Consider the following 15,515-nt stretch of genomic DNA (forward strand, 5'->3'; position numbering starts at 1 on the left):
CTGTTCAGGTCCTCTGCCTATTTTTTTGATTGGGTCGTTTGCTTTTTTGTTGTTATTGAGTCATATGAGTTCTTTGTATATAAATTCATAAAATCCTCTTTAAGACCAAGGTCCATGAGTTTAGTTCCTATGTTTTGTCTATGCATTTTATTGTTTCAGGTCTTATATTCAGATCCTTAATCCATTTTGAGTTAATTTTGGTATGTGGTGATAAACAACAGTCTAGTTTCATTCCTTTGCAGATGGCTTTCCAGTTTTCGCAGCACCATTTTTTGAAGAGGCTTTCCTTTCTCCACTGTATGTTTTTGGCTTTTTTGTCGAAAATTATTTGCCTGTATAAATATGGTTTTACTTCTGGACTCTCAATTCTGTTTCACGGGTCCGTGTGTCTGTTTTGCTGCCAAACTATGCCCTTTTGATTACTGTCGCTTTCTAGTATAATTTGAAGTCAGGCAGAGTGATGCCTCCAGACGTGTTCTTTTTTCTCAGGATGGCTTTGGCAATTTGGGCTCTTTTGTGCTTCCATACAAATCTGATGATTTTTTGTTCTATTTCTTTAAAAAAAAAAAGCCAATGAGATTTTGATGGGGGTTGCATTAGATCTGTATAATGTTTTAGGTAATATGGTCATTTTAGCTATGTTGATTCTTCCAATCCAAGAACACGGAATATCTTGCCATTTCTTTGTATCTTCGATTTCTTTGTATCTTCGAATCTTGTAGTTTTCTTTATATAGGTCCTTCACATGTTTGTTAAATTTCTTCCTAGGTATTTTATTCTTTTTGTTGCAATTGCAAAAAGAATTAGTTTTCTCACTTCTTTTTCTGATGCTTCATTATTAATGTATAGGAACACTATGGATTTTTGAATTTCTATATAGAGAATTATGTCATCTGCAAATAGTGACAGTTTGACTTCCTTGTTTCCTATTTGGATGCCTTTTATATCTCTCTCTTGCCTGATTGCACTTGCTAGGACCTCCAATGATATACTGAATAGCAGTGGTGATAGTGGACAGCCTTGCTTTGTTCCTGATCTTAGAGGGAAGGTTTTTAGTTTTTCATCATTAAGTATAATGTTGGCTGAGAGTTTGTCATAGTTGGCATTTATAATGTTAAAGTATTTTCCTTCTGTACTGATTTTGTTGAGTGTTTTGATCATAAATGGATGCTGTATCTTGTCAAAGGCTTTTTCTGCATCTATTAATATGATCATATGATTCTTATTTTAAATTTGTTTATGTGATGTATCACATTAATCGATTTGCGTATGTTGAGCCGTCCTTGTGTGGCCAGGATGAAACCCATTTGATCGTGGTGTGTGATCTTTTTTAATATATTACTGCATTCGGTTCGCTAGTATCTTATTTAGGATTTTTGCATGTGTGTTCATGAAAGATATTGGTCTGTAGTTTTCTTTTTTGTATGTGTTATCTTTACCAGGTTTTGGTATCAGTAATATTGGTCTCATAAAATGAGTTGGGAAGAATTGTCTCCTCTTTGATTTTTTGGAATAGTTTGAGGAGAATAGGTATTAAGTCTTCTTTGAATATTTGGTAGAATTCACTGGTAAAGCCATCTGGTCCTGGACTTTTACTTCTTGGCAGGTTTTTGATGATTGTTTCAATTTCCATACTGCTGATCGGTCTGTTTAGATTTTCCAGTTCTTTTTGAGTCAGTCTAGGAAAGTTGTATTTTTCTAAGTACTGGTCCATTTCTTCTAGGTTATTAAATTTGGTGTTATATACTTTTTCCATAGTATTCTTGCATTATTCCTTGTATTTCTGTGATGTCAGTCGTAATTTCCCCTCCTTCGTCCCTGATTTTGTTTATTTGTGTCCTTTCTTTTTTTTTTTTTAGTGAGTGTAGCCAGGGGTTTGTCAATTTTATTAACCTTCTCAAAGAACCAGCTCTTTGTTGCGTTTACTTTTTCAATTTTTTGTTTTCAGTTTCATTTATTTCTGCTCTAATTTTGATGATTTCTTTCCTTCTGCTGACTTTAGGCTTCATTTGTTCTTCCTTTTCTAGTTTTTTAAGATGAAGCGTTAGGTGGTTTATTTGGGCTCGTTCTTGTTTTTGGAGATAGGCCTGTAATGATATGAACTTTCCTCTTATGACTGCTTTCGCCGTGTCCCCAAATTTTGATATGTTGTACTATCATTATCACTTTTTTGTATGTATCTCTTCATCTCTCTTTTTATTTCTTTTCTGACCCAGTTATTCTTCATAGTATGTTATTTAATCTCCATATATTTGTGGTTCTTTCTGCTTTCTTTTTACAATTGATCTCTGGTTTCAAAGCATTATGATCAGAGAATATGGTTGCTATGATTTCAACCCTCTTCTATTTGTTGAGGCTATCTCTGTGTCCCAGTATGTGGTCGATCCTTGAGAATGTTCCATGTGCATGGGAGAAGAATGTATAAGCAGCTGTTCTGGGATGGAAGGCTGTGTATATGTCAATTATGTCCAGTTGATCTAATGTGTCATTTAAGGATGTTATTTCTTTATTGATTTTCTGTTTGGATGATCTGCCCATATCCGACATTGGGGTATTTAGGTCTCCTACTACAATAGTGTTTTGGTCCGTTTCTCCCTTTAGTTCTGTTAGTAATTGCTTTACATATTTTGGTGCTCCCTGATTGGGAGCATAGATATTAATAAGTGTTAATGTCTTCTTGGTGCATGCTTCCCTTTATCATTATGAAGTGTCCCTCAGTATCTTTCTTTACCTTTTTTTATTTTGAAGTCTGTTTTGTCCGATAGTAGTACCACTACTCCCACTTTTCTCTGAATGCCATTTGCTTGAAATATCATTTTCCACCCTTTCCCTTAGAGTCTTTATTTGTCTTTGGAGCTGAGATGTGTCTCCTGGAGGCAGCATATGGTTGGGTTTTGTTTTTCGATCCATTCTGCAACGCTGCCTTTTTATTGATGGGTTCAGTGCATTTACATTTAGGGTAATTATTGAAATATGAGGACTTCTTATAGCCATTTTATCTTTTGCTTCATGTTAGCTTGATGTTTCCATTGCTTCATTGTCCTTGTGTTTCTGTTTTCTTTATTTCGGTTGGCTTTTGTGGGGTTTGCTTCTGATTCTTCTTGTTTTATGTTATATTCTTCAGTTCTGACTCTGTGGTGTGTGGTTACCATTACAAATAGGAAAAAGATAGTGTGTATTCACACACACACACACACATATACACACAGTCGTCCATTTTCTTCTGTGTTCCTTATCTCCTTTCCCCTTTGCGAATTTGGATATTTGACTCCTTCCCTTTTCAGTCATTGTTATCTCAGTTTGTTTCTATGTATGCTGAATGTTAATTACTATCTTGCTATTTAAGCTTATAATGCCCTGTTCTTAGTAAGGATTGCACTCCTCTGCTTCTCTTTGCCTGGTGGTCACTTTACTCCTAAGTATGCATTTTTGTTGTTATTTTGTTTTAGGTGTGCTGACCCATTTCAGAATTTCAGAATATAGTGCAAGCCTCGTAATGGAGAATTCTCTCAATTATTGTATGTCTGGAAAGGTATTAATTTCTCCTTCATATCTAAAGGAGAGATTAGCTGGATACATTATTCTAGGCTGGTAGTTACTTTCACTTAATAGTTTAAAAATTTGATTCCATTCCTTTCTAGCTCGTAAGGTCTGTGCTGAGAAGTCTGATGATAATCTAATGGGTTTTCCTTTATACGTTACCATTTTCTTCTTTCTGGCTGCCCCAATAGTTCTATCTTTTTCATTGATTTTTGATAACTTTAATACAGTTTGTCTTGGTGAAGGCCTTTGGGGTTGAGAAAATTGGATGTTCTGTTGACATCTTGAATTCCGAGTTCCAGCTCATTCCTCAGATTTGGGAAATTCTCGTCCACTATTTGTCTGAAAATGCTTTCTAGATCCTGCTCCTTTTCCTCGCCTTTGGTAATGCCTATTTTTCTTTCCTCTCCTGCTGGTATCAGCTAGTTCTTGTATTTCTCTTTCATTATTTTTTCATTCATGGGTTTCTCTCTTCTTCCTTCTGATTTATTTCTAGATTTCTGTCTTCAATATCACTGATTCTTTCCTCCATTTGGTCGACTCTGTTTCCCAAGCTTGCTGTTTCATTTTTCAACTCTGTGTGTGTGTGTGTGTGTGTGTGTGTTTTATCTCCAGAAATTCTATTTGGTGGTTTTTGAGGGTTTCATTTTCTTTTCTCTGCTCATCTAGTTGTTTTTGCAGTTTGTGAAATTGTTGATATGACTCATTTTGGAACTCACTGAGTTTTTTCTTAAGTACTATCCTGAATTCTCTGTCATTTAAGTCGCATATTTCTATGTATGTAAGCTCATTTTCTAGAGATCTTTCTCTTTCTTTCTGAGATGCCTTGTCACCTTGTTTGGTCATGGTGATTAATGCACTATTTTTCCACCTGGGCATTAATGGAAGTGTATTCTATTGTTTTTCCAGAAAGAAGATTCATTATATAATGGTCTCTCATTAGCCTGCTGCAAAGACTCATCTTTTGGTTTCCAGTAGGTGGTGTTTAAGCCTCTTGGATCCCCGAGAGTTTCTGTAGTGTTTGCTCAGATTCCTTTGGGCTCTGTGGTGATCAGTCTCGGAGGATATGAGGGAAGGGGCCTTCTGTTGGGGTTTGGGGGCCGCATCTCAGCCTTGGTTTTGCAACCATAGTCAGTAAGAATCAACTGTTGTTTCTCTTCCGGCTGCTTCTCCACTCTCTGTCCTGATGCCTGGGCCCTGCAGCCAGCCGACCACAGGGAGCCCACAACCCTCTTAGGCTTGGCTGTTCAGGGAACTTACAGCACGAACTCGCTGCTCCTTCTCCCTTCCCCCTCCTCCTGCAGGGAGCTCCAGAGGCTGGGAAAGGTAGCCTTAGTCTCCGAAGAGTTTGCTCAGATTCCTCTTGGGCTCTGCAGTGGTCTTGGAGGGTATGGGGGGAGTTGCCCTCTGGGTTTGGGGATAGGGGCTGCAGCTTTGCCTCAGTTTTGGAACTGGTTCTGGTGAAAATCGACTGTTGTTTCTCAGCCGTCCAGTTCCACTTCTCTGCTTTCTGCCCTGATGACTGTGCCCTGTTGCCAGCCGCTAAGTCCCGGTACTTCCAAGCAGGGCTGATCAGGGAAGTCGCCACACCTTCACCTCTCCCCCTTCTCCTGCAAGGAGCTCTGGGGACTGCGAGAGGCAGCTTCTTTTTATTCCACCGCCCGTCGGGGTTGGGGGGTTCTGACCTGTGGTAGTTCTTACACACAGATCTCACGTTCAGACATGCTCGTGTGCAGTTTGGGTGTTTGTTGTTCAGTTTTAGATATTCAGCTTATTGTTGTTTCAAGGGGAGAGATTTGAGAACGTCTCTCACTCCGCCATGTTTTCCCAGAATCTCTATGCTGTTTGGGTTTGCATGTGATGGTCAGTTGTATGTTGTGAGGGGGCAGTTTATTTTTGTGCTTTGTTTTATAGGTCTGGTATTACAGTGTCTTATCTTGTAATTGTTGTCTTTATGTTGATTTAGATTATTGATATATGGGGTAAAGCCTTTTTATACCAATTAAAATATTTTTATTTATCTTATTTTTTGTTTCATTTTCTGTTTTTTTAAATTCATTGCATCTTTTGTTATTGCTTTCTAAAATCTTTTCCCACCTTTCTCTTTAATATTTTAGAATTTATATGTTTACTTTCCTGGTTGTCTTTGAAACTTTAAAATGCATATTTAACTTTAGACTTCAAAATTTAAACTATCTCCTTCCTCCTGTGTTAAAGAATTTGGAACACTTTAGCTCTGACCACTTCTTTCCCAAAATAATACTTTCGTTGACTAGTATTTCAAGTCTGACTTTTCAGAAATCTCACAATTTATACACACCGTTTTTTCTAAAATGTTTAGAAAAACATTTAACACATTTTAAAAATTACCTTTGTACTTACCATATTATAACCTTGCATGTCAGATCGTGCTTGTAGAAACATTCCTTTAGAGCAATTCTCTTAAGGTAAATTCCTATGGTTTTATCTATACATTATTTAGCTCTAGTTCACAATTTTAGGTGAACAGATTTTTCTCTGGGCACTTGGGAGATAATATTCCACTGTCTCATGCTGTTACTATCAAAGCCTGCTAACTTATTTTATCTCTCAGCTTGTTTTCTAGTTCTTCATTTTTGTTTTTGGTGTTTGCTGTGTTGTGGATTTCTTTTTATGCATCCTGTTTGGACTCTTTTGGTCTTAATCTGTAGAGCCACGTCTTTTAGTGGTTCAAGAATATTTGCAACTGTTATCCATTCTCTCCTCTCTTTCTAAAACTACACTTAAACTGTGTGTGATATTTTCAGTTCCTTTCATTTATTTCTTATGGGTAAGTTCTTTGAATGTATCTTTGTGTTCTCTAATTCTTTCCAGCTATTTCACCTCTCTCTAACCTTTCCATTTGGTGTAATAGTGGTTCCAGCCTCACTCTCACTTCTATTTCTGATATTGCTAAACAATGTCCCTGGAGACCTTGCATATATTTCGAGACAACAAGGATGTCTACTCTCCAATATGGTTCAATAGGCGGTTTACTCAGAGCTCTTCATTTGTCACAATACATGGAAATAAGACTCTCTGTCGTAATTCCCATTATTCTTCAGACTATATTTTAATGAGTTTGAAGCAGTAAACAGTTTTGAAGGGAAGGTTGTAGAGTCATACGTGTGTGTGTGTATATATATATATATGTATATGTATACATATGTACAGATATGTATTTAGTCCTTTTTTTTTTTTTTTTTTTTAAGATTTTCTAACAGTGGGGTAGGCTCAAGAATCTGCATTTCTTAGAGTTTCCAGGTTATGCTGATACAACTGGTCTGGGGAATAAACTTTGGGAACCACTAGACTAGATGATGTCTTGAATTCCCACTGTTTTTTTTTTTTTTTTTTTTTTTACCTTTGAATAGGGATGTCTGGCTTGGGGATCATTTTATTAACAGTTAATAAAAGTGCTATAACAGTTTCCTTTTGTGCTTAAGTAGTTTGTTTTAAATCTGCATTAATGTTTTATTTTAGTGATCATTCAGGATATGTTCGACCAGTGCCAGTGCCACGCAGTTTAAACAGTGATATTTCCTATTTTGGTGTTGGGGGCAAGCAGGCTGTTTTCTTTGTTGGACAATCAGCCAGAGTAAGTAAAAAATTTATTACAAATGAAAGTCAATCAAAATATTTTATGGTTGATGCTGTCTAAATGTTTTAGCCAGTTTAACTTTTAGGAATTTTTTAAGTGCTCTTTTTAATATTTAACAGATGATAAGCAAACCTGCAGATTCCCAAGATGTTCATGAGCTTGTGCTTTCTAAAGAAGATTTTGAGAAGAAGGAGAAAAATAAAGAATCAATATATAGTGGATATATTAGAAACAGAAAGGTACAATACATTTTAATTATAAATTTATTACTTTGGATAGATGACAGGATGAGAACATTTTTTTCCTAATTCTAAGATACTAATGTGGCTTTAAAAAACTTAAATGTACGGAATTTTCATTCTTTTTACTTTAATGATGCAAATAGCAAAAGTGATCATTTACATGCTTTCTCAGGCTTGAAATCTTTAAACAATTTTTTTTTTTACAAAGCCGAGTAAGCCTCCCAAAAATTGCTCCTAAGATTAACTTTCTTCCTTGCACTGAGTTTGAGTTTTTATATCTTTGTTGTATAGTAATTACAGAACTTGAGAAAACAGTGATAGGGTAATAGACTTTTAGGAAATCAGAGCTTTTGAGAAAGAAATGAGCAATTTATTTGTTACAAATTTGCTTTCGGGTTCTCATTTTAATAAGCAGAATGTTAATAAATTTTTATCTTGGTCATGTACATATTTTTCATTCAGCTTTTCTCCATTTGAAACACCTTAGAATCTTTTAACTTTAAAATCTTTTAAGTAATTTTGAGATATCTAAAAATTCTTTCTGATTCTAAAACAAATGGCAAAAATTTTGTAGAAAAGTATAAAGAAGTAAAAACAGTTTCGAATGCCACACAAAAGTACTTATCTTTAGTTGAATTTCCTTCTAGTCCTTTTGGTTATATACTTATAGTTTGAGCCAACATTTTTTAAATCAACATTTGAGTATTTCTCCATTTTATAAAATATTTTGGTGTACAGACTTTTAATAGCTTCATAGTGTTTCTCAGGCTGAGTGTACTGTAACTATTCCATTGAACATTTAGCTTATTTAAAGGATTTTTCTATAAATATAAAGACACTACCATAAATATCTGTCCATACATTTTGCCTGAACTATAATTTTGGCATAGATTGTTAGAATTTTAACAGCTGCAACAACAAATTTGATCTTTATAAATGCTTGTAGTATGTATTACAAAACTGCTTTTCAGAAAGATTGAACCCAAATCAAATACACACTTAACAGTATATGAAAGTATCTCTGGTCATTTCCTTATTTTTAAAAAGGAAAGGCAGGGCAGCAAAATGTGGGCGGTTTGATAGGTAAAAATAATACCTTTTCTTTCATTGTTAGTGAGCTAAAGAATTTTTTCATGTTTATTAGTACTTTTGTTTTTTCTATAACTTAACATTCTTTTATGTCTAGGAAATTTCATTTTGCTCCTCCCATTTTTTTCTCTTTAAATTCCTTGCATTTTTTTTTAATAGCTTACATATCTTAATATACCTACATAACAGTATTCTATGTTACCTTTTCCATATTATCTTACTATCACAAAGTCCTATGAAGTATTTTGGTGGAAATATTATTTGCCATGTTAAAACTGGTGAAAAAATAGGAATTGAGAATTTAGGTGATTTTCAAAGCTATATACATATAATAATGCTTGGATAAAACTGAGATCTCTTGGGTCATCATTTCTGCCAGCTTTTCCTGTGTTTTGTGGTTAGTTCATCTCAACAGACATTTCATGGGTACCTAGGTCAATTTTTTCCTGACTCATCCATTCTAGCCAACTTTAATTTTGGCTCTTCCTGTATCCCTGAACTGTTAGCAGTTATTACAATTGGGTAGGGTTGATGGTTCTAGATCTATAACCAGCAATCTTTCTTTTTCTATGCATACATGCACAGAAAACTTAATATCAATAGTTCTCAATCTGTATTTCTTTGTCAGGAGACTTTTCTCTTTAGATTCAGACACTGAATCAGACCGGACTCGATAAAGGAAACCATTCTAGGCACTTTAACAGAAAAGGATTTAATAAAGGGAATTAGATGCTTACATGATTATTGGAAGGGCTGAAGGAATGTACTCTAGGCCAAGCCTTGTGGAATGTGCCAGGACAGAATGAATTAACTCTCAAGGGATGCTGTAACACATGCTATAATCACATAGCTGGAGGATCAACACTGGATCTATAATTCAGAGATACAGTGCCTTATCTATGATCTAGGATTGTAAAGGCCTTGCTACAATTGCTCCAGCACAGGAACACAGAATTTCTGGCTATGATCAGTGCTGACACTTGAAGCTGGATGCAGAATAATGGTCTTTTCAGTGCCTTGCATGATAACAGAAAACCTTTAAGAAACCTCAGAAAATTGCCTTACTGCTTCATTTTTCTCTTCTAAATCTTTGGTTACTGCATCTAATTGGTAAAACCTAATTTGTATCTACAACCCCAAAAGTAAAGGCGTCTGAGAAATAGACTTTTTTGGCTTTCCATCCTCTGGAGCCAGAAGGAGACAATAAAAGGTGGTGTGACTGAGTATCAACTGATTGTATCTAGCACAGTCATTTTGAATTTCAGTTAGATGTCTTTCTTCATGTGTTCCATAAATAACTACTTTTGGTACATCTGAAATCAAACATCTGTAAACCTTTCTTATTCTTTTCTCCCCCTTCCCCACGACTACCCTTTTCAATTAACTGACCAAGCAGTTAATAGATGTAATCCTTATAATCATTCACATTTAATTCTGTCTTTTAAAATAATTTCATCTGTCTTCTCTTCCACCCATTTCTGCTGCTTGATTCAATCTTTCTAGCCCCATCTTTCATCATATTCTAAACTACCTTATTTCCCTTATACTCTCTAATCCTCCATGTTCTCGTTGATCTGGAATATTTTTAAGTCATTTGTTGGGTGAATGTCACCCTTTTTAACTCTGTAGCTCTTGGTTCATATCTTTATAATGGTAAATTGTTTTGTAAGCATTTGTTTCTCATTTCTTACTAGATGCAATTTGTAGGAAAGGCACTGTATTATTTATCTTGAACCTTATCTTCCTATGCGTAGGTTGAGTCATGGGACTTAGAAGGCGCTTGATAAATATTTGGATAATGAACCTGCACTGTTAGTAAACTCAAGTTAATCTTACTCTTAAAGTTTATAAAATACTACTTTATATTGTGTATCGTAGCTGTTATATTAGTCAGTTAGTGAGTAGGGATGATTGGGCTTATTTTTATTTTTTATTAAGAAAGTAATAATACATGCTTATAAAACAAAGAAAATCAGCCAGTTTCCTAGACTTGATTGTTCGGTGTGTATCTTTATCCTTATAATTTTTATGTATTTGGGAACATACCTAGCATATATATGCATATATATACATGCAATTTTTAACGCACATAGACTCATAGTAAATGTCGAGAAGTTTATAATACTTATCCTGAAATACTCCCCCAACCTCCCTCTCCCCACTTCCCTTCCGTAAGTTATAGATATTCTCTGAAAGTGGACTGGGGCCCAGAATTCTACTCCCTTTTAATAAACACAAGTGCCTTTGTGCTAAGACAGCTGGCTTCTGTCTGCATCCTAGTTTTCTTAAACATAGAGGACCAGGCATTGGATTTGACCAAGTTAAATGGTAGGTATCCCAAGCAAGGACTTATTCTACCCTAGGGTAAATGTTTTCAGTTTTTTTCTGGCATTTTAAAACTCGATATTTATTTTTCTTTATGATTCTAAAATTGATTTAGCATTACGGTAGGATACTCCTTTATGTTTGCCAGTTTACCAATCTATGTAATAGTTTCCCTTGTCCTCACAGCATTGTCACATACTCAGCTGAATAATGTAGTGGGCCATTTTTCTCTTAAGTTTTTTGAAGCCTGTATTTGAAGCTATCCAGGTGAATCACATTAAATGTTATTTCTATAATTAAGGTGTATATAATGTTTTATTTATATTCATTTGTGCAGCCATCTGATTCTGTTCATATTACAAATGATGATGAACGATTTCTGCATTATCTTATCTCAGAAGAGAAAGAAAAAAATAGCTTTACTGCTGTGATTATTACAGGAGTACAACCAGAACACATACAGTACTTGAAAAATTATTTCCATCTTTGGACAAGACAGTTAGCGTAAGTAACTATATTTGATTCAGGACATATTGCTGCTTACCTTTTTTAAGACAGAAAATATTACAGATACACCTTATATCTATTACAGATACAGTCTCTTGGCTATCTGCTTTGGTCCTGTTTCTTTTCTTTCACTATAGTAACCAATACTCTGATGTTAGCATTAAAATGGTTCCCTATTGTGTAAATATCCATTGGTCACTTGTAAGGTGTTGTTCATTATTTGAGACACAGGCTTTTTGACACCTATGGTAAAATTTAAAATAAACCAGAGTTTATCAAATTCAACACTATCATTCTTATATCCCCTTTTTGTGCTTCTCTATAGGACTGTCATAATCTTCAGTATATTTTACTTATTTTTTGTCTGCCTGCTCCCATTACAGTGTTTTTTTTTATGCACTGCTATTTCTCCAGTGTGTCCTGTTACATAGTAGATATTCGATAAGTATTTATCAAAGACTGCATTGAGTCTTTTAATATGAAAAAATGTGTCTATATGCCTATATGACATATTAGTAATACTGAAAATAAATCTTTGTATCTATTCCAAGAAACCTTTTAGGGAATGTAAGCCTTTTCTCTGTAACTGTATAGTATAGACCATTTATTGGATTGTTTTCTTGATTTGTATTAGTCTGAATTATGGTCTTGCAAAAATGTGTGTCTGCAAAAACAAAATTCATATTTTTGAAAAAGCTATCTTTTCACCTTTACCCAAAAGGCTATTGTACTTAATTTGAGATTCTCTACATAAATATGTATCAACAGAGTTAGAATTTTTTTCTTTTATGGGAAAATAAATTTGATATTAGGGATACCATTTTTTTTCTTGATTATTGATGTTTGTTGGCTGTATAACCCAAAAGTTTTAAATACGACTTCGGAATTTTTCTTCTCTAAGTATGTATTTTATCAGTAATTTAAGGAACTGTGTACATAACACATAATTAGGGCATACTCTTACTCTAGCAACAAATAACATATAACTTTTACCATTCAGACAATTGCTAAGCTATTTATATCACTCTTAATATATGGTTGTAAACTTTTAATTATGATATTAACACTTCTGAAATATCTGCAGATCTCAAGATTTTCAGTGATTTCCTTTTATCTCAGTAGTGCTTTAAACAATAGCTAGGAAAATTATTTTTAAAGTTAAAATTCATATGAAAAATATTGTAAATTCCTGTTTGAAGAATAACTACAGATGTGATATGTCTTAGTTGTAAATAATGTTACCAAAATACAGTCATTTTTAACCTTAAAAATAAAGTAGCAAAGATTTCTGAAGTAGTGGTTTTCATTGGGATAATGTTGAATGCATTAGTTTCGTTTGGGGAATATTGGGATAAGATTGTTTCAGTGCTATAGCAGAGGTACAGTGAGAGTTATAAAATATTCTCATGTTGCACAGATAAAGATATCCAATCCTATATACTCCCTCATATTTGAGTTCTTTCTAGAACATTCCTGACAAGTAGAATTATAGCCTCTTCTAGTACTTTTTTTCGAACTATACTTCTTGGAAACGTAATGTATGTGGACTTCGAAGTAGGAAAGGCCTGGATTGAAGGCCTCTCCCACACTCTAGTTCTGTGACCTTAGGTAAATTATATAAACTTCGTGCACCCCAATTTCTGTATGTGTAAAATGAAGTGTAACAATACCTGCATCTCAGGATTGTTTTTACCATTAAATGGGATACTGTGTTTAAAAATGCCTAATATAGTGCTTGGTACCTGGTAAATACTGCCAAATAGTTACAAAATTTTTTAGTAGAAGACTATATGAACTATAATTTTATGTGAATTAAAAGTATAAAGTTACTCTTCTATATTTTAGGCATATTTATCATTACTATATTCATGGTCCAAAAGGAAATGAAAAACGTACATCAAAAGAAGGTGGACCTTTCAACAACATTGATATCGAAGTAAGATAAAATTTCTTCTTTAAATGTTATAAATTATCAAGTGTCTGTTCAGTTCCAAGTGACTCTGGATAAGAGAAATCAGTCAATAAATAGACAACTTCTCTCTCCTTTTTACCAAAGTTCTTTCGTAATTTGATGTCCAAGTAAAGATATCATTCCTAGATGTTTTTCTCTCGAACCCTCATTTACAATAGTTGGTTTCTTTTTTCTCTGTCTTTTATAGAGCTATGAGTTGTTGCTGAATATTATGTCTTAAAGCAGAGAGGAAAAGGGACATAGTTTCCCTTTTGTTCTTAGAAGTATTATGATGGTGAAGTAAGATTTAGAAGCAAAAAACATTTGAGTGTTGGGTTCAGTATCTTTGCCCACACATTAGAAAATATTTCATATACATCATTGTCCCACTTCTACCTCTAGTAAGAAACCTTGAATTAAATATATTCATGACTTACCTATTCTTCAGCTCTGCTTTGCTGTTTCTTTGCTTACTTTCTGTTCTTAGTATATTTTTATTGAGATGCTATATTACTTATAGCTATTTAACTCATATAAATATATATATATATATATATATATATATATATATATATATATATATATATATAGTATATATTTTGTTAAGCTAGATGATTACTTATACAAGTCAAAGTAGTTTTTGCCTATTCCTGTGTTGGATCATAGCTAAGAACAAAAGTCACCATAGAATTTAATTATTTTTGTTTTATTTTTATTTTAGATTTCTATGTTTGAAAAGGGGAAGGCACCTAAGATTGTCAACCTAAGGGAAATACAAGATGACATGCAGACGTTGTATATAAACACAGCAACTGATAGTTTTGAGTTCAAAGCTCATGTTGAAGGAGACGGTGTAGTGGAAGGGATTATCCGATATCACCCTTTCTTATATGATAGAGAAACTTACCCTGATGATCCATGCTTTCCATCAAGTATGTTAATCTGTTATCTTAGCTACAAAATGTGAAGTTGTTATTCAGGATAGTGATTTATTTCTTGTAATGATTATTATTGCGCTATTAAGATTAGATAAATTTCAAAACCTTTTTCCTTATACAAATCTTTTTAAGTTGTTAGGTATTTGTATTTTTTATAATTCTTGATTTTTAATGTATATTCACTTCCAGATAAAGCACTGGCTTTAAGAAGCATTATATATTCTTTTATCTTAGATCTCTATTGAACTGAACTTTTAGTTGTGTACTGCATATTAATTTTTTATATATTTCCCATATTATTTCCCAATTATCTTTGTAGATATTTATAAAGAAGTTTTAAACTTTAGTCAGTTTTTGATTTCTGATTTTGTCTTGCTGTAAAAAGTCTTCTTATACCTCAGGATTACAAAAAGGTCCTGTAGTTTTCAAAAATTATTTTATATTTAGATCTTTAATGCATCTGTAATCTCCTTTTTTGTGTGTAGGATGAGATAGGGCTTTAGTTTATTATTTTCCGTGAGGATGTTTAGTTTCCTAGCTCCGATTGTATTGAATGTCATGATTTTAAAAATAATTTGAAATATTACTTTTATATAAGTTCCCATATGTATATAGATCTGGTTTCTTTACTATAAAACTATTTTATATTCTCATACATGAGTAATAATACTCATAACTTTATACCATGTATTGATATCTACAGGGCAAGATACTATTCTTTTTTGAGAAAATCTTATTAATCTTTTACTTTTCTATATAACTTTGGAATCACTTTGAACAGTCACTAAAAAATCCTAGTGGGATTATTGAGATTGCATTGAATTCATAGATTAAAAGTATTAAATATTCTTTTTCAGAATATTTCCTCAGTGTATCCTTAGTGTTTCAGGTTCTGGAACCAGATTCGCTGATTTGAATCCTGTCTCTGCCACTTTCTAGTGTAAACTTTGACAAACTACTGCTTACCTCAGTTTTCTTTATCTGTGAAATGGGGGTGGGTAATAGTTCATACCTCCTAGAGATGTTATGAAGGTTAAATAAGAAACTGCTACAAGTCTTTGAGTGCCCAACGTTATTTATTCAGTGCTCATACATGTTACTACTCAATGGCTCTGTCTCCTGTGATGGCTCTGTCCCTTTTTAATTTTCGCCATATCTAATTTTTGTATACTTGTAGACAAAAAGATAAAGTTCTTTAAATGATGTCTTAAAATAAGAGCCAATAAAATTGATGGTTAGAAGGGTTCTCTAAGAACAAAGCAATTTGGTTTGAAAAAAAAGAAATTTTACTTTGAGACTCCTTG

At 33.7% G+C, this 15,515-nt stretch overlaps 1 protein-coding gene across 1 annotated transcript in view; it reads left to right on the forward strand.

Annotated features, from left to right (window-relative positions):
- Nucleotides 1-15,515, forward strand: part of SMCHD1 (structural maintenance of chromosomes flexible hinge domain containing 1) — a 140,625-nt gene that overhangs the window by 25,117 nt on the left and 99,993 nt on the right. Inside the window, exons 6-10 of the mRNA XM_039845162.1 lie at nt 7,042-7,156; nt 7,279-7,398; nt 11,153-11,319; nt 13,168-13,258; nt 13,995-14,205. Of these exons, the coding sequence (XP_039701096.1) occupies nt 7,042-7,156; nt 7,279-7,398; nt 11,153-11,319; nt 13,168-13,258; nt 13,995-14,205 (704 nt within the window). The remainder of the gene's footprint in view (nt 1-7,041; nt 7,157-7,278; nt 7,399-11,152; nt 11,320-13,167; nt 13,259-13,994; nt 14,206-15,515) is intronic.

The sequence above is a fragment of the Pteropus medius genome, unplaced genomic scaffold (genome assembly GCF_902729225.1).
Source record: "Pteropus medius unplaced genomic scaffold, Ma_sr-lr_union100, whole genome shotgun sequence".
Classification (NCBI taxonomy): domain Eukaryota; kingdom Metazoa; phylum Chordata; class Mammalia; order Chiroptera; family Pteropodidae; genus Pteropus; species Pteropus medius.